General features: G+C 45.4%; 1 protein-coding gene and 1 long non-coding RNA gene across 5 annotated transcripts in view; both read right to left on the reverse strand.

The window, feature by feature from the left end:
• Positions 1-112: 112 nt before the first annotated feature.
• On the reverse strand, positions 113-2,595 carry LOC138099850 (uncharacterized). The gene is made up of 4 exons (XR_011146774.1): positions 2,484-2,595; positions 1,950-2,085; positions 755-855; positions 113-187 (listed from the first exon to the last, which is right to left on the reverse strand). It is a non-coding gene; the product is annotated as an uncharacterized lncRNA (long non-coding RNA).
• A 1,627-nt stretch (positions 2,596-4,222) lies between these two features.
• Positions 4,223-19,688, reverse strand: part of LOC138099635 (ceramide synthase 4-like) — a 42,872-nt gene continuing 27,406 nt past the window's right edge. For all 4 annotated transcript variants that reach the window (XM_068997011.1, XM_068997009.1, XM_068997010.1 and 1 more), the window contains exons 5-12: positions 17,414-17,532; positions 15,413-15,470; positions 12,948-12,998; positions 9,075-9,167; positions 8,317-8,445; positions 7,956-8,062; positions 7,404-7,560; positions 4,223-4,739 (exon numbers count right to left, since the gene is read on the reverse strand). In XM_068997011.1, the coding sequence (XP_068853112.1) occupies positions 4,548-4,739; positions 7,404-7,560; positions 7,956-8,062; positions 8,317-8,445; positions 9,075-9,167; positions 12,948-12,998; positions 15,413-15,470; positions 17,414-17,532 (906 nt within the window). In that variant the 3' untranslated portion in view covers positions 4,223-4,547. The remainder of the gene's footprint in view (positions 4,740-7,403; positions 7,561-7,955; positions 8,063-8,316; positions 8,446-9,074; positions 9,168-12,947; positions 12,999-15,412; positions 15,471-17,413; positions 17,533-19,688) is intronic.

The raw sequence follows: 19,688 nt of genomic DNA on the forward strand, positions 1-19,688 counted from the left end.
TCACACACAGCCCAGCACTTCACCTTTTCTTGTGCATCACCTTCCTCTGCTCCACTCAGCTTCAGCTGTGTTCTGCCAGTCTCTCAGTGCTGCGAAGTGCAGCAGCCAATCTACAACACCATCTTGAGGAACCTTCATTATCGGCTGATTTTGCCATCTGCCTTTCCCTCCCCCTTTTTGGGGGCACCTGCAACAACACACAGCTGAAAACAATCCATGTTGGTCTCTCATAGTCACCTCAGGTGGATTTCCTCAGGCTGGTGAGGGACATTTCTGAATGCCTTTGCAAAGCTGAGCAGGGTGCAGGTTCTCTCCACTACATGTGCTCACCAATTCTTTGGGGTAACTCCAGCAGAGTGAGACATAACTTCCCCACAAACCACCCCATGGGGACTCTTTCCTATTATGTTCATGTCTGTTTCCAAAAATTCTATCACATACAGTACTTTCTACTGCTCTGACCAGTCTGCATGTCAGACTACAGAGAGCTGTAACTTCTCACATTGGCTTGAAGCAGATCCTCTTGGAATGTGGCCTCAGTGAGATGTCAGGTATTGGACCCTCTCTCCCTCAGCTGGGGAGCCATACAGGGCAGCTCACTGCATTTCTTGTCTCTAGCCTGACCTGTCTCAGTGTTCCTGCTGTCTGCCACCATCATCTCTGAATCAGCTGTCTTGCCAATGTTTCAGAGACTGGTATTGCCTTTCAAGTTGTTTCTCACGATGTTTTTTGACCTGCTTTATCACATGCTTACATTCATCTGACAAAGTTGTAGGTCCTTCCCCTTGTTTAGACACGACTTCAGCTTTTTGAACAAGGCCTTGCCCTTATCTGCAGGCACTGTGTCTGCTGTACCTGTGAGAATGAGAAAAGCAATGTCGTTCCAAGTGCACCCACCCAAGAAAAGGTTCCCTTGGGCACACATTTCTGAATGAAATAATGTGATGTATGGAGATCTTTGAAATTTACTGTGTGCAGGAGGAAGGAAACAACTATGCCAAACTATTTTTAAAACGAGCCAAAATGGTACCAGATGTCCACATCTACTGGAGTCAGCAGATTCATGTTAGCCCTAATTTTGAGCTAGGACAGCCTGGGGGCCACACTGTGCCAGCCTTGACTCACCCACCTCACAGCAGCCTGGAAGCATCAGTATATGCTCTTTTACTCATGGCTCACCTGGAGCTGGCTGCCTCATCTCCCACAGCTGCTCACTAACATTGTGTGATGTGCATCTTGTCTGTGCTCACGGGGGATCCAGGTATGGGGGGAAAGAGAGTCAGGCCCTGCTGTGGTGCCCAGTGCTCCATCTCTCCATTAGAGAGATGCTGAGGGAGATCAGGGTGGTCAGCCTGGAGAAAAGGACGCCCAGGGTGATCTTCTCACTCTCCACAACTCCCTGACAGGAGGGTGCAGCCAGGTGGGGGATGGGCTCTGCTCCCAGGGGACAGGGACAGGAACAGAGGAGAAGGACTCAAGCAATGCCAGGGGAGGTATGGGTTGGACACAAAGAAGAATTTTTTCATGGAAAGGGTTGTTAAACATTGGAATGGGCTGCCCAGGGAGGTGGTGGAGTCACCATTCCTGGAGGTAATTAAGAAGTGACTGGACTCAGTGCTCTGCTCTAGTTGACAAAGTGGTGACTGGTCACAGGTTGTACTTGATGATCTCAAAAGCCTTCCCCAGCCTAATGGGTTTGGTGGTTCCATGATCTGCTCTGCTGGGTTTCTCAGCAGACAAGTGACAGACTTGCTGCAGGTTTTCTACAACAACTGCTCTGTGGGGGAAGCTGTGAGGCCCCATGTGTGAAGAGAGGAGGGGATGGATACATTAACTTCTTAAACACTATCACACTACTAAGAAGCTTCCCAGCCCTGGAGCAAACATAAAGAGAGAAGGTGGAGCAAGGAGGGAGCAGGGAGGAAACTGAATGCTTCTTTGAGCTTTACCAAGTTGATGGCAAGAAAACAAATTCAGCAGCTGATCGGCCTCGACTCATCACTGTCCTGCTCAGTTCCTCAGCTAAAGGCAGCACTCAGTAGTTCTTGCTCAAATCCAACAGCTCTCCTGTATCCTTGATGTGTCCTTTAACAAGAACCAGATTTGCCTCCTAAGGAGTTTATCTCAGTCTTCAGGGACACAACAAAGCCCTGAGGATCAAATCCAGCAGGCATTAACATACACTGGCTCCACTGGCCATTGTGCAGACTCTGGGGAGCATTCTGCTCCTTGGAGGAGAGGTGTGATTTTACAACAGGGATCTTCCCATGCCTCCTAAAACCTCACAGAAAAGAAGAATAGATAATAATTTCTCTCCTCCTACCCTCGCAAGGCCGAAGCACCTCCCCAGTGTTGCCATCTTGGACTTGCCACTGTCCTGGCAGTACCAAATAACCTGGCCTGCCCCCAGGTCTAGTGTAGGGATGTCCCAAATTGTCCCTTGTTCCAGGGCCAAACACAGTATTACTGAGCAGGAGACAAACCTGGCAGCTGCAGTTCTTTACTGGCATGGCTCAGTGTGGCTGTGTGTCCTGTGTATGCAACGTCTTCCCCTTGGCAGTGGCACCCACATGGGTCCCCCTCATCACATGTAAGGTGCAGCCAGCCAGGTTTACCTCCTGGTGGTTAAAGAAGTAGAAAAGAGATCAGACGATCAAACCTTTAAAAGTAATTTATAAAGAACATTTACATTCAGTAGTACAAAATGATACATAACCATCCTCCTGAGCACACTACCTGCAGAGAGTGAAACCATACGCTCAGATCACAGCGTACAGAACACGTGCTTCCAACTTCCAATGACCACAGAATGACAGAATACTCTGCATTGGAAGGGACCCAGAAGGAACATCGAGTCCAACTCTTAAGTGAATGGCCCATACAGGGATCAAACCCATAACCCTAACACCATGCTTTCACCAGCTGAGCTAAGGCTCCAGAGGCAGACTGTCTTCAGCAAATCAAGATTTAAATGACAATGCAGGAGCAGATGCTCTCCTCCCACAGCATGTTACTGCCCTGGACTCACGCATGCTGGAACCAATTATTCCTTTCTGAAATTATCCAATTCCAGTTTAGAAATCCAATTATCCAAATGTATTTTGACTGAAACCAAAGATGAGCATACACAAGCTCAGATCAAAGCTTCTCAGTCACATCTCAGGTGACCTGAGTGGATTGATGAAAATCCTCGTCTTTCTGTGGTGTCACTTGCTTTATAACTTAAACATGTGCACCACCTCCTCAAATAAGGTATTTGCTTGGTCCACGTCCCATCCCCGCCCAGTTAGCACTAGGTACATAAAGAGAAGTGTCTGCATGGCCTCGGCAGTCTAAGTCCCTGCACTCATTACAGTCAATCTGGTAATACTTCAGTTTCATAGATTAAGTGACCGATAAAACAGAAAATCATATAACACTAATTTAAATGTTTTAAGAGATTGCACAATCCAAAAATCTAAGACTACCCATGATACAAGATAAGGCAACTAAACAAACTGAATCAGCACTACATCATGACTTCATGGACCACTGCTTTATACTTGGTATTCTTGATACACGTAGGCAAAGGCCCTAGAGTTAGAAGGCCATGCTAAAGCATTATTCCATAAGGTTCAGCAGATTTTCTCTGGACCCTTTTTCCTCAGAGGGCAGGGGAAATATATCACCTTCTTGCCACAAGCTGACTCTGTAAACATTTCCCACTGTGCCAGTCACACTAAGTGAAAACATGAGCACTTTAGTCAGTGCTGTCTTCTAGACTATATAATTCCTAGTCACCTCCCTTCTCCTGACTACTTCCTTCCAAGACAGGTTTAGAGGATTACCTGACAGTTGAGAAACAGCTGTCCGGAATTTCTAGCTCTGCCAATGTGATTTGCATGGGTACTCCTCCAGCCTGGGCTTTGGAGTTCTCTCCTTAGGAGCAAGAAGTAGGCACTGAGATAACAGCATTACAAAACTGGTCACTGGCACAAAGAGTACTTCCTTTGAGAAGAACATGTTTTATCTTATGCCTTTCCAAAGCTTTCATTTCACAATGCTCAGTTTTAATTTTGTAAGTGTGTACAGGGCACCTGTTTTCTCAGAAGAGGTATCCCAGTGGTAAGATTTGTCACTTGTCAGCCATAATAATTACTGGCAATAGGTAGGGCCTCCAGAGGCTGATCCAGGCTAAGCAGATTCCTATCAAACATTAGGTGGGTAAAACTTGACACTGCCAGAATTTATCCACCTTTTTATTTCTAAAGTATTTTTCAAGATTAACACATTTGACAACAATTATGGTACAGTCTTAATACAAGTCAAACCACTTTGATCCCTTGCTATCTGTTTTGAGACTACAGCCTATAGTAAGCTTTTACTGAAGGAAGACAAAAAACTTCCTTCAAATATCACTGACTATAAACACTTCTGTTTATGGGAAGCAGGAATTCAGCTACAATACTGCAATTGCACTCCATTTTATCTACACAGTGAGCAAAACTGTATCTACAGATGGTGGCCTGGGTTCTCTGGAGGCCAGACCAGCAGCACATGGACAGCAGCTATCTTTCCTTGGTGTGGCCGTTGGCAAGGTGGGCTCTGTTGTTCAGTGGCTCAGACCCATTCCTCTGGATGTAACCATTGCTTGTGACGTTGCTGAAATACGTGATCCCATTTTTCTCCTTTTCCCTAATTTTATCTCTTTCTTCATCCTTGTCACTTTCTTCTGTATCACTTCTCATGTCCTTTTCCATCTACAAAAACAGGTTAAGTGAGAAGCCAGACAAACACAGCAGTTGCACAAGCAGCAGTGCTGGCTGAGCCACAGGCTGACCATGCACCTGCTGCCTCAGCCACTCACCCGCAGCACAGTCCTGCTCTGTCCCCTCAGCTTTTACATTACCCTTGGGAACAGGTTCTCCCTGCCTCTTTGATTGCAGTCTCACTGGAATCTCACCTGTGACCCTGATACACATTAGCAATTAACGGGCTGAGAAGCAAAACAAAACCACAAATGCCCAGGACTGAGGACAACTGTGTAAGCCTGAGTAAATCCACATTGCTGCCCTTGGTCATCAGCCTGTGGGAGAAGGATGGGGCCGTTAATCAAGCTCTTTTACACTTTCCAAAAGGGACAAGGAGCTAACTTCTGTCTACACATGGCCTGGGTGGCTGCAGGCTGACAACACTGCTTGGGACAGGCTGGAAACACACGCTTCCAAACAAACCAAAGGCTCAACACAAAGCCACTCCACTCTGACTACATTCAGTTTTATGGGCAGGCTTTTCCTCTTGCTGTTTATTGACTGAGAGACCTATAATCCACTTCTGTAAATATTTAATTCATTGCCTTAAAAGAAAGGCAAAAAAAAAATAATGGGATAAAAATGACAGTTTAGAAAAAGCAGCTCAGCACTCCCTGGCTTCTCAGGCTGTCTCTACTCTGCCATATAAGATGTCAAAACTGGGGACAAATTCACAGTGTCACACTCCTTGTTGGAAAGAGGGAAAGCTGCAAACACCTCCTGTGACCTGAGCTTTAGAAACTGTTCAGGAGCAAATCAGGTACTGCCCAGAAACTTAGTCTCCATTTATGGTCCATTGTTCTTGAGATCTCTCAGATCATATTGAGAACTCTATTTGGGTTCATGCTCTTTCCAGATATCATTACAACCAGATGAAGACAGGATTTGTAAAAATCTAAACTTGCACTGAATTCAATCTGCCTCCAAGGACGGTATGGGTGGGAGATGCTATCTGCTGTGAACAACCTGCACCTTGGATCACTCTGGAACTGACAGTTCAGGAAATATGCAGGAGTCTGGATCTGCAGCTTAAGGACAAATTATAGTCAATATTTCTACGTTTATCCATTTATAGCCAGAGAATGTGGCTGAGGCCTTAAATCTGGCAAGATTCCCAAAGGAACTATAAAGCTGCTCCCTCTATGAGGGAGTAAAACTCGTACTTCAGGATCTAGGCTGAGTTCTAATTACTGGGGATTAGGGAACATCATGTGGGAAGGTGGTAAAGATTATCCTGTAGCCAGAGAGGAAAACCATGGAGACCAGAAAGGCCTGGAAGAAGAACATGAACTGATTGTAGCATGAGTTTCATGGCTCTCAAAGAGAGAATGTCCTGTATTCCTGATGCTGCTTTGGGCTACTGAATATTGTCACTGAAACAGTTCTGTTTAGGACAATTTTTTTTTTGCTTTTCACTGCTCAACACAGTGAAATATTTCAAATATATTTTTACATCAAATCTGGCAGATCGATTTTAGATAAAACAGGAAAAATTCTGGACATACTCCAGGATTTTCCTCCCTGATGGTTCTTTTCTTTTAATAAGACTATTTATTACCTCATAATTTTACATTACAGTAACTGCAGTGATAATTCAGCCCACACAAAAACTAGGAAAACAATAAAAGGCTGTCTTCAGTTGTATCTTCATTTCCGGCCCCATTTCCTGATTTGCAAGTAATTTGCTCTGTGCTACCTTAAGGGAAGGCAGATAAAGAAAATGGGGACAATACGGATAAAGAGGAGCCTTCAGTGCTTGCTCTCAGTTCCTGTAAGACAGAATTCCTCAGCTGGATACTAATAAAACAAATCATCCTGGGCTCTGAGGTCAGCTCCCACGAGGCACTGACTGTTCACCTCTGGACTGCGTCCTTGGCATGTGGCCAGTCATGGCTTTGATTTTGGGAAGAATGTCATGCTGAGCAGCAGTTTGGTCTCACAGCAAATACTATAGGCCAGAAAGAGTGGGATGTGGGATGCATTTCACTTCAGTTTACACAGCTGGAGCTCAGATACTCATCTCTGGTTGCTCTGTGCCTGTTGAGCAGCACTGCCAGGTACAGTATGGAATGGATCATGATTTGGGCATGCCTGTTGCCCTCCACTGTTGCAAGAAGAACCCAGGCAGCTGGTTTAGATAGAAATACCTACTGTGTAGAAATCTACAGTACTATAACACAACTGTAATTGAAAATCCTGTACAATAAGGGAAGCACTTTTGCACTGGCCTCACCAATCATGACAATTTTATCTGCCTTGATTTCTTATTCTTGTTACAAATGCAAATCACACTGCACAAAATGTTGGGATTTTTACTCAGATGTCACTGGCTTTGTTCACAGACACCTCTCCTGGAGTCCAATCTGCATTTTTGTTGAATATAAGCATCAAAAGTGGACCCAATATTGTAGTGACTCATAAAAATTTTTTGAGTCAACTTTCCCTAATATTAATGAGCTTCCTTCCACCTCACTGTTGGTAATGTACATGTACAATTTCACTAGAATAATAAGGAATCCATGCCAGATGGACCCCTGTGTTCTCAAGCAGTCTAGGTGGACCCTCCCCCCCCATGTGATGTGAAGGAAGTATCCTTTACAAACTGATGCATACCGTGCCCTGGAGGATGAACTTGTAGACCATGTGAATAATTAGGCAGGACCAGAAGACATGGAGCAACTGCAGAATTATCAGGAGAACATTCACAAAGTAGTATCCAAAGAAGGGTTGGAATATCTCCATGGAGTAATAGTAGGTGTTATAAAGCACTCTGCAAAACAGAGGGAATTGCAGTGGAGGGAAAGCATGTTGTTAGTAGGGCCACAATTAAGCCCCAGAAATTTGTAGTCACAGAGGAAGTTTCAGGTCAGCCACTTCCATCTTTACATGTGAGCCAACTATCAGTTCCCACCCGAAGTACACAGGATAGAGCCACTAGCCCAGGGCTCCTCCTCTGCAACACCCTTCAGGGCTTCAAGACTGCTCTATAAACTCCAAGGCAGAGCACCCTTGTTTACCCCAAGGCAGCAGCCATGTGGCACTTCAGCCTGTGCAAAGGGCAGGAACACATGCTCCAGGACTGAAAAGCAAAGGCTGCAGCACCCAGCTAATCATCCTGTCTCCAGAAAGCAGCTTTTCCATGTCCCCTCACTGCAGCAGACTCACGTGTAGGGGTAAATGACCAGGCGGCTGATCAGGAAAACAGCTGAGAAGATCATGAAGAGGCTGTCACAAGTTTTTTTCCACTTCATGTAATTGAATATCTTAGTTGGCTGCAAGGAGAAAGAACAATAGAACAGCAGCCAAGACAGCATCTGCACACACTCCAGGGGCTAATGAGACAGGTAGAACACAACCTGCATGCAGGTAACCACAGCTCTGCCCAGCTCTCAGCTGGGCACCCTCGGCTGGGTCAGCAGAGCAGCACGAGGGATCTGTGGAACATCCCAGTGCCTGGCCATGTTGTGTTAGAAGGGCACTCTGTGTCTGAAGAGCACCACTGCTAATTAGGCTGTGCCTGGCTCACCTCTAGGAAGCAATCAGAGGCATCATGGATCACCATCACCAGCGTCCCAATGCGGATGTAGTTGGCACAGTATGAAAAACTGATCAGGAAGATGGTTGCAGCATGATGGACTATCTGCTCCTTGAAATCCTATGAGAAAGGGAACAGCAGAGAATAAAATACACAGTGCACCTCCTGCCCCAGTCCAAGTGTGGTTCCTGCAGGTAGCAATGATATCTCTCTACCCAGTGACTAAGAAACCTCCCACTGCAATGTCTTACCCACGTAATTCTTTTACCAAACGCATTCTAGAAATGTAGGCAACCAAGAGACCCAGGAATGAAGAGCTTGTGGTGTACACTTAGGATCTCACAACAAAGAACATTCTCTCCCTCCACCAGCCATGATCTGATGCTGCACTGTCTATTGGGACACTGGCACCAGGAACACAAGCAGCTTTACTGGCAGAGAACCACCTCTTTTCCTGTCTCTGTGATCAGTGCACCCTAGAAGAGTTGCAGAAGAGCAATTTTTATGTTTGGCTTTTAAGTATGGATTGAGAACTCTGCAGTACTTTGCATCTTTCTATGTCAGGGTTGGTGTTCTCCACTTCCCAGAGGAGAGAAGCCAGTGACTGAGTGGAAATTCCTGTGAATGGGCAAGGAGAGAGTCCCACAAAAGCCTGACTAGCACTATACACATGCTCTAACAGACCACTCTCCTGAGTGTTCAGCTTGTGTCCTATTTGTACTTGATTCTTCCCTGAGACTGCCACTCACCTTCCTCTTCACATCGAAGGGCAAGGTGAAGACCAGTGACCAGTAGAAGGAGAGCTCCAGCATGTAATACCAGAACAGGGAGGGTTGGAGAGGCTGTGAGAGGGAGAGACAGGGAAATACCCATCAGATACATTAGTGCAAGGGCTGCAAGTGAAAACTCCTTTCAAGGCAAAAGACAACTGCAGTGGGTTGATGCTGACTGGATGCCAAGCAGCCACCAAAGCTGCTCTCTCACGCCCCTGCACAGCTGGACAGAGAAGAGAAAATACAACAAAGGGTTCATGAGTTGAGATAGGGACCACGAGAGATAGCTCATCAAATACAGTCATGGGCAAAACAGACTCTAATTAGAGATATGAATTAAGTTCATTGCTAACAAAATCAGAGCACGATCATGAGAAGTGAAACAAACCCTTAAAAACACCTTTCCCCCTGCCCGTCCCTCCTTCCCAGCTCCACCTCCTACCCCAGTGGCGCAAGGAGATGGGAATGGGGGTTATGGTCAGTTCATCACCCATGGCTTCTCCTGCTGCTCAGGGAGAGGAATTGTTCCCCTGCTGCACTGCGGGGTCCCTCCCACAGGACACAGTTCTTCATGAACTCCTCTGACATGAGCCCATCTCACAGGCAACAGCTCTCTGTGAGCTGTGACAGTGTGAGTCCATCCCACGGAAAACAGCCCTGCCCAAACTGCCGTGGCTTGGGTCATTCTTCCACAGGGTGCAGTCCTTCAAGGACAGGCTGCTCCAACTTGGGAGCAGGGCTCCTCTCTCCACAGGTCTCCCACGGGGTCACAGCCTCTTCTCAGGCATCCACCCACTCCAGCATGGGGCTCCTCCATGGGTTGTGGGTGGATCTCTGCATCCCCCGTGGATCCCCAGGGGCTGCAGGGGCACAGCTGCCTCACCATGGTCTCACCATGGCCTGCAGAGGAATCTCGGCTCTGGTGCCTGGAGCACCTCCTGCCCCTCCTCCTTCACTGATCTTGAAGAGTTGTTCCTCTCACATGTTCTCGCCCCGCTCTTCTCTGGCTGCAAATACAACTGTGCAATAACTTTCTTTTCTTTCTTCTTAAATCTGTTATCACAGAAGTGTTACCACTGCTTCTAACTGGCCCAGCCTTGGCCAGCAGCATGTCCATCCTCGGAGCTGTCAGGGATTGGCTGTGCTGGACATGGAGGAAGATTCTGGCAGCTTCTTACAGAAGCCACCCCTGTAGCCTCCTGCTACCAAAACCAGGCCATGAAAACCCAATACAACAACCAAATCAACAAAGCTAGCTCTTGTAGCTACAGAGGGAAAGACTTCAACTGAACAACATGCTCACTTACTAAATGTCCTCTGTGACACAACGAAATCAACCAGCAGGGGAAATTCCACTTTACCACACCATGTCAAACATTTAGGGAACCACCATGAAGCCCATGAATATTTTTAGGATTTCTTCAGCACTGTTCAGATTCCTGAGCAGACAGTACAGAGCTTTAAAAACTACATAAACCAATTCATTATGGTGGAAAAGGAGTAGCTGAATAATCATTCAGTTTTTAGGCTTGAGGATGCTTCAGATACCCTGCACTCTGTCACAGATTTTCCAGTTTAATCAAACTAATGGGGGGAAAATTCAATCCCAGCAGGAAATGTAATTCACATTCTTCTGGGTAAATTATCTGGGCTTTTACAGCTGGGAACCTGAAAGCTTAGACCCACTCTGCAAGACCTTGTTATTTAACAGCAGTTTTGCTGTTGTGGCACTATATGACCTCCTTAAACCTGAATCTATTTGATAAATAATTACTATGATTAAAGGGGCTTTGCAACCATTTCCAAAGGAACGTGGAGTATTGTGCTCCCAAATACCAACTGGTTATTTATGGCCTTCATAAATCTTAGTTTGTTTTCCTTTGTAGCACCAGCGATTGGCCACAAGAGGAAGCACAGCTGGATCCCCCTCCAGGGAGGATGTGAACATTTCCCTAGCTGGTATGTGCTGGTCACACTCCAGGTTATCCAAACAGGAGCTCTGGATCACCTCTAGGATCAGAAGCTACTTTTTCCCCCCCAAAGATCAGACTGTTTGGGAGAATAGGTGTTTCTTCTGTCCTTGTCTGTAGCATAGGTCATGGTCTGTTTAGTAGAAATTGTCATTAATACATTTGTGTTGTATTTGTATTGTTCCTGCTAATACACAGGTTTGTCCTTGGCTTGCTCTTTTCCACTGGGACATGACCAGCCCTGGTTTTGGTCTTTTCTGTTTGTTACAAATGTTGGAAAATGGGTGTGTGTTGGATTTACGTGGAAAGGTTTTGGTAGCAGGGTAGGGGCAGGGGTGGCTTCTGTGAGATGCCAGAAGCTGCCCCCTGTCCAACAGAGCCAATTCCAGACACCTCCAAGACAGATCTGCCACTGGCTCCATGAACAACAGTGGCAGTGCCTTGAGGACAACGTATTTAAGAATGGAAAAAACTGCTGGGCACGAGTGATGTGAAGAGAGGAGTGAGAATATGAGATACAACTCTGCAGACCCTCAGGTCAGTGCAGGAGGAAGAGGAGCAGAGATTCCCCAGCAGCCCATGGTGAGACAGGCTGTGCCCCTGCAGCCCACGGAGGTCCACAGGGAGCAGAAGTCCAGTTCCTGCAGTCCCTGGAGGACCCCTGACCAGAGCAGGGGGATGTGCCCTAAGGAAGCTCTGACCCTGTGGAGACCCTGTGCTGGGGCAGGCTCCTTGCAGCATTTGTGGACCTGTGGTGAACCATGATAGAGCAGTCAGTTCCTAAGGGACTGCACCCTGTGGAAAGGACCCACAGTGAAGAGGTACATGGAGAGTTGTCTCCCACTGGAGAACCCTGCTGCTGGAGCAGAGAAGAGCTGGAGCAGGAGGAAGGAGCAGCAGAGACAAGGTGTGATGAACTGACCACAACCCCTATTCCACATCCCCGCTGCACCACTGCAGTGGGGGAGGTGGAGAATGTGGGAGTGAAGTTAAGCCCAGGAAGAAGGGAGGGGTGCAGGAAGGTGTTTTTAAGATTTGGGTTTATTTCTTATTAATCTACTCTTATTTGATTAATAGTAAATTAAATTAATTTTTCCCCAAGTCAGGCCTGTTTTGCCTGTGATGGTAACTGGGGAGTGCTTTCTCCCTGTACTTACCTCAACCCATGAGCCTTTTGCTGTATTTTCTCCCCCTGTTCCATTTGAGGAGGGAGGAGAAAAATGGGCTTGGTGGGCACACTGGCCAGCCAGGGTCAGTCCATCACAGTGTGCCATTATGGAGGCTCTGACTGTTTTTGACAAGACACATACTGCAAGTGTGCAGAGCAAGAGACAGGGGGTCCCGAGTGATCCTTTCAGTCTTACATTCCTATTCAAGCCCCACTTGTTTGCATGGTTTCATTTTTACACAGAACTACAGATCTGCTCCTAAAATTTTGGCCTTTGAGCAATACTGGATTTTTCAGAACTCGTCTTGAAAGGCTTTGCCTCACTCTTCAGTCATTTGTCCCATTACATTTCCTGTGGCTCACACTGTTAGAATTGGGCATTACTTTTCCCTTTATGGGTTTGCAACCTCCACACACAGTCAAGGGGTCTTGCTCTGGCTTTGACTGTCAGACAAAAAACCCTGGAATGTTAAGTCTTCACTTTCTCTTGGTAGTGACAAAGTCCTCTGCCAATTCATCTTCTCTTGTGTTTAGATGACACTGGGTATGAAGATGTTCTCCCTAGATGAGGGCCTGGCTTTGAATTCTTAGCTCTTCTGTGTCTGAATTTAATTCAGTGTCCTCTTTTTGTCACTAATATAATCCAATTTTCAAAAAATACAGAAACACAATACAAGATTTATAACAGCAATTTCCCCTCGTGTGACTCACCTGTTGTGGATATCCTGTCCAGCACTCTCTATGGTCCCAAAGCCAAGGCTTCTGCAACAAAAATGCAAGATGTATGTGAGAATATCAGAGCAGTTCTTTTCTTATCAATTATCTAATTCCTTTAGTTTGTTACTACTATAGACTTTATTGTGTTTTATTACAGGCAGAGCTGGTCACGCTGTCTGGAATCCAGTTGCCAAGAGATTTCCACTAGAAGGACGTGCATCTGCTTGTGACATTTCCAAATTGTGGCTATTTGCCTGAAATCTCACACACTATTTAGCCTTCCAAATAAAATAGCTCAGAGAAAACTCCTCCCAGCTTTCTGCAGTCTCCTACAAGTTTGAGGTGGTGGTGGTGTTTTCAGCATTTAAAAATAATCTTACAAGTATTTCATGAGGAATATCTGTGATTTAGACATAACACTTCAATGTGGATAGAGAGCTGAAAACTGGTCTGTCAGGTTATGTGGTTTTTCCTTTAACAGTGAAGGTTATGCTGAGGTTTGTTAAGTAATGAACCTCTGAAAAGATCCTACTCTGTTCAATAGAAAATTGGTAGTTTAGAACTTGGCAGTTCTGAAACTTTCATAGAAACATTGCAACTAAAGTCCCCAAGAGTCCTCCCTGCATGGAGCATGCTCTGCCTGGTGCTGTGCCCACACTGGATCTGAGCTCACAGAACACAGCAATGCCTCACACCTATGAGGGTAATTTTCTCTAACTTCTACAGGACTCCAGGTATCAGAGCTGAGGCAAGAAGGCAGCATTTCTTCTTCTCACTGAGCACCACTGGTGTGTGGGCAATACAGAGGGGGAGCAGGAGGCAGTGGTTTTAGGTGCAGTGATAATTTGGAACAGACACAGTCTGGGAGTGGGGTTGGGAGCAGAATTTACACCAAATACATGTGCAGAACCAGGAGAGGTGTGTGATATAGAACCAGAAAGGACAAAACAAAAACTGTGAAACAACTACAGCATACTGCTTACCTAAGCTAGAAAGGAACTCCAGATCCCTGAATTTCATCATTACTCTACTCTCAGCAAATACAGCTGATTTCTGGTGGCCTACTGGAAGATAACTTTCCTTTGTTACAGGCTGTTTCACTGACTCATGGGCAGAGGTTTTTGCTATCAGTCTGAAACTACTAATACAGAATTTAAAATTTGCTTTTCTCCTAAAGAAAGAAGGGTGCTTCACAAAAACAAATGCAATGTTAAAAAGCTACTCAGGTTACAAAGTAAACACGTGAAATTCAGGAAATCTCACATGCAAATACGCCCTGTCATGTAATAGTCTTTGTCCTTCTTTTTAATGTAGTCATTTTAGTACCATTTAGGTAACAGGATAACATTTTTGCTACAGGATCTAGAGGTGCTGTCTGTAGGATGGATGTCTCCCTTTTTTGTGAAAATTCTAAGATGTGTGTTTAATAAAGACAGGAGCCACAAAAAGTGCAAATTATATTTCATCCATATAATGGACAGATAATGTACAGAAGAATATGATTTTGCCCCTTGTTGCCACAGGGCAACATTGTACAATGCTAAGCAGATCATCCAGACCAAATTTCAATGCTGGTCTCAAAGAACAGCCTTCTGTTTTGACGTACAGATCCACAAAACACTGCAGCTGGGGTTCAGATACCTTCACTCCTCAGCTAGCTCATCCTATAATCCTCATACTCTTGAGTACCTTAAAATCTGATTTAAAAGTCTGTGCAAGTTCAGAAGTCCTTCACTTGTAACAATAATGAGGGGTTACAAGGAGAGTTTGTGCCTGCTGCCTTGGGATGTGCACATTTTCCATCACTTAACCCATCAGACTGTACCAGAAGACTTTTGCAAAGCTCACCTAGGGAACCTTTAAAACACAGGCAGAGGACGGCCGGTGCCCCCAGTCCCAGGTCAGTGACCACAGCTCAGGGACTAGAGCATACCCATGGCTCCTGTTACCATTTCTGCCTGGTGAGGCCGTTCAATTTGTATCCAGAGGACTCACTATTTACCAAATTGGAGAAAAGGCAGAGGCATGAGCCTGAACCAATCACACCCTGGGTAAGGAACAGAAAATTAACAGATAAAATTATGAAATTACAGTCCATGCTCCTAAGGTAGGCTGATTTCTTTACCTTAAAGAGGTACTGGATACAACACACAAACAGGCCCTGCAGCTTCCAGCTTAGGTAAGTGTTCTATCTCCTACCCTGCAGAAATGCACTTTTACACAACCCCAGCTGTCTTCTGCTTTGCCAGAAGAAGAGGAAACATCTTGGTCCTGGAGTCTTTAAAATAAGCATGGTCCAGCATGTCTGTGGTCTCCTAAGTGTGCTATGCAGGGGACACACACCAACCTGTATGGAAAACCTCTAGAAGAAGGTCTGAAAAGACATGTTTGACAACAAATTCTGCCATTCTTGCAGGCACTGGCTGGGTAGAACAGCAGGTGACTGCTTGTGTACTCACATCGTACAGGACAGCGAGTCCGGTGAAGAAAGAAATGATGTAAAATGTAAATCTCCAGCTACAAACAAACAAAACAAAAGGCATTAGAATCCCAATAGTTAATGCCTGAGCTGAAAGTCTGTGTATCCTCACACTAATTCAAAGAACAACACTATTAAGGCAAAGACACATTTGTATTTTCAAGGTTTGACCAAAACAGGAGCAGCTCTTTGCATGTTACCAGCACATTTCACAGACTTCACAAAGAGCAATTCCTCTGCTGTAGAGATGGCAGAAGACACAAGAATCTCACTGACTAAAATCACTCAGAGAATAATCCCAAAGCTTCCCAGCAGTAGCAGCTGAATTTGTAAAAGTGAACCAATGCCAATCTCTCTCCTAGGCCTTTGGAGACCCAGCGTGCTAAATTTATCATGTACAGTAACTAATTACTGTCATGTTTAGCCCAGTCAGGAGCCAGTAACGATTTACCAACATTAAACCCACACAGAAGTACATACAAACTGCCCAGTTCAGTGGACAGAGGCAGGTCACCTGAATATTCACACTCGTAGTAAGGAATGAGGGGAATTTTATCCCAACAGAATAAACAAGTTATTAATGAATGAACCACAGGAAATATTCAAAGGAATAAAACTGTCTAAACCAGTCCTTTAATTTCCAAAAATCTCTGTAACAATTCACACATAACTGCATTTTGAGTGATTCCACCTGTCAATGAAACCCCCAGGAATTCCAAGACAAAAATAAACTCTACAAAGCTGCTACGTCACATCAGAGAGACATTCTGTCTACAGAGTGCACATGGTGACAGAGGGCAGGTGGAAGGACACTATCCTCAGTGGGTTCAGAGGCAGGAAAGGATTTACTGTTTCCTATTTACTGTTACTATTTACTACAAGTCATCAGAGTGCAGGGAGAGCTGACATTTCATCTGGATGGAGGCAGAATAAACACTGTTGCTTTACAACTCCTTTTTCACTATTTCTGTAAATATTTGTAACTATCTAGACTATTATAAATAAGTAATACATATCCTTTTCTTCTTATTGAATTAGGGTTTTTAGGCAGGGGTTTTGAATTAGAGGTGAAGTGTTAAATGGAGCACAAGCTGATGAGCTCAAAGTTGATGCCTACCCTATGGATACACACTTTTAGATAGATGAATAGTACTCCAGGTATTTAATGATTTCTTTTGTTTTTGTGGCTTTCCTGGGAGAACCCAATTCCTTACACAAATAAGCAGAGCAGCCTCTTGTAAATAAGGCATTCCAACCAAGCTGTGGAGAATCCTCTTTTTCTGTGAAAAGCTGAGCCAGGACTGACATTCAGATCTGGCTGACCTGATTATTTATTTTGTGCTTCCACATAACAAGGAGGATTTCCACACAGCTGTTTCCAAGGCAGTTTTTGTTCTTTGTTCACAAGTTTCCACCCCTGTGGAAGGGTGCCAGTTTGTGACTTTCAGGATGCTGAAGTCAAATGACAGCAGAACCCTGTGGCTTTTGAAAGCAACAGTGTGCAAAATATTTGCAGAAAAGGTGCAGCAGAAGGAATCTCGTTGCAGGGAGGCAAAGGGAAACTATGGGAAACCAACAGAAAGGGTGCCTTTTTAGTAGGTAGCAAAGCAGTAAGATGTAAACAGCAGAGAGTTTTTCAGGTACAAATGTGTGTCAGAGCAGAATGCCAGTCTGACAAAGTCAGGAAAAGTCAGAAACAAGGACCCAGTAAAGAATAAAGATACAGCAGTAAAAGGAGACTTGGAATTGCAAATAAGGGGGGAAAAGCAAGAAATGTTTCTGTAACAGAGCAGCAGCAGAGAATTACAGCAGAGCCAAGTGGGTCAGGGAAGACCCAAGATGCTCTCTGCACAGGGATGGAGGGCACACAGGGAGCTGGGATCTCTCTGTGTAGGGATAGAGGGCAGGGGGAGGCAGTGAGCTGTCTGTGGAGCTCAGCTCCTGTGAAAACCTGACGTTCATGGCTTGTGCTCCTGCTCACCAGGCCTCGCTGAACTTCTTCGACAGGCTGGGCCGCTCCATGTTCCTCCGGCGCCGGAACCACTTCTCCACCTTCCTCACTGGCAGGTCACATTGCTTGGCTAAACTGAGCAGCTCATGCTGGAAAACAGGTGAGGCAGCACGTTCAGATCCAGATTCAAAGGTCAGACAGGGCAGTATCTCACATGACCCACCACAGAGCCCAGCTGGAGCCCCTGGCAAGCCCAAGTCTGTTCAGGCTAAGGCATCTTTCTGAAAGCTGTCCATTCCTACTGTCAAGATCTTGGATAGCAGAAAATCTTTCAATTCCCCTCTAATCAATTGGTTGTTAATGCTAATGTTGAAACTTCTCATTTTTTATATGAACTTCCTCAGTTTCAAACTGGTCTTGTCTCCTCATGTGACTTGTCAAATCACTTCCTCACCCTGTCTTCAGGGACCAAATCCCTTAAATCTGTCACTCCAAGAAAGATTACTGCAGCTTAAATAGTATTTTATAGTTCTGCACTGAATCTTGTCATGCCTCTCAGCATTCTGATGCAGTATCATGATGAATGTCATGAGCAGAGGCAACATCATTTTCCTGCCAGATATTCTCCTGTTCTGGTAAACCTGTTAGGGGTAATTCTTCAATAGATTACTCACAGAAATCCTGCAATTACCTTCCTTCTTGTCCTTAGGCTGTTAAGAGTTTGGCATGTGACAAGAAAGAAGTCTGTCATGTTTTATATTCCTACTTGGAAGTGTCATCATGGATAGCCTTATTTTTTAAGTAAAGCAATAGTTTTTCATGGAGTGCATTTACCTTAATTGGTATCATGTGAGAGTGACTTACCTAGTTTGAGCATGCTGTACAAAAATAAGCTCATTACCAATTTTCAGATATGCTGCTTTCAGATATGCTGTTTTTTGAGTTCTGTCCTCGTGGTGGAGACAAACGGAGACACTCATTTATATTCTCCAACTGCTCCATCATGTGGAATTCCTCCCAAGAAAAGGCTGCCAAGAACTACAAACTCTCATACTGTATTGGACAAGTAAAAGCTGCCTCCAAGCAGCGGTTTGAGAGCTCATGGGAGAGGAAGGAAGCCAGCACACTGGCTGAGGTGTACCCAGGCAGTGGAGAGAGCCAGACAGCAGTTCCTGCTCCATCTCATGCTGCTGTCTCATGGTGAGGATCTGTTCTGGAATCCCAGATCTGCTGGGATAAAATGTACCACTTCAGTGCAACGGGGGTGCAGGGAGAGCTGTGGGAAAAAGCTGGTGGCAAAGCCAGGTCTTGAGTTAGATCTCTGCCATAGAAGCAATTATACTGAGAAATGTTTGGATTTTGGGGACAGAAAGGCAAGTGGAAGGTCAGGGACCACCACACTGGCAAGTGTCCCTGAGAACACTCCTTCCCACTGCTGCAGAGATGGGCTGGCTGCACTGCCCAGACCAATGCCTACACTTCAATTTTAGCCTCTTTTCCTTTATTTCTAACCTGGTACTGCATGTCCTGGGGCTCCTCATGCCCCACTGCAGCACAAACCATGCTGCAACAGCCTTGTCAAAGCAATGTGTTTGCAGTAGAATTGTTCCTTGGGACCGGAACCCATGGTGAGCCCCCTGCTCACCCATCCTTGGTAAGAGTTCACAGCTATTGCTTTGAGGCCAAGAGATAGCCTACAAAAATAAGCTGAATGAAAATCAGACTCCTTTCCCTACCACAGAGTTCACACCCAGTGACTTCACTGACCAGATTTAATTCTAGTATCGCCTGACAATTCACAATCCTGCCAGTGGTTTTTCCCATCAGCAGCAGCCATTATAACTCTGGGTCATCTTGCCAATTTCTTGAAAATCACTCTTCTTATCCCTCAGGGGAAAACTATCCACCAGCTGTGTTTGCAGGTTTCTGATGCCCCTCACAATCTCTGTGATGATGACCAAGAAAGACTCTGGCTTCTTGCAAGGCCAATCTCAAACTCATGGATTGCATGGCAACAGAATAACCCAGTCAAAGACTAGGAGATCAAGCAAGACACATTGGCTGAGCTACAGTGACTAGCCATGTGGAGTCAGCTCAAGGCAGCTGATGTGACTAGTTTTTTACAGGATTTGCTAGTATGTGAAAAGAAGCCATCACAAAATGGCTGGGGTTGGAAGGGACCATGGAGGTCACCTCGTCCAATGGGCCCTGCTCAAATAGAGCCACCTAGAGCCAGGTGTCAAGGACTGTGTCCAGAGAGCTTTGAGTTTTCCCATGGATATAAACTCCACCACCTCTCTGGGCA

Source organism: Aphelocoma coerulescens, chromosome 28 (genome assembly GCF_041296385.1).
Source record: "Aphelocoma coerulescens isolate FSJ_1873_10779 chromosome 28, UR_Acoe_1.0, whole genome shotgun sequence".
Taxonomy (NCBI): domain Eukaryota; kingdom Metazoa; phylum Chordata; class Aves; order Passeriformes; family Corvidae; genus Aphelocoma; species Aphelocoma coerulescens.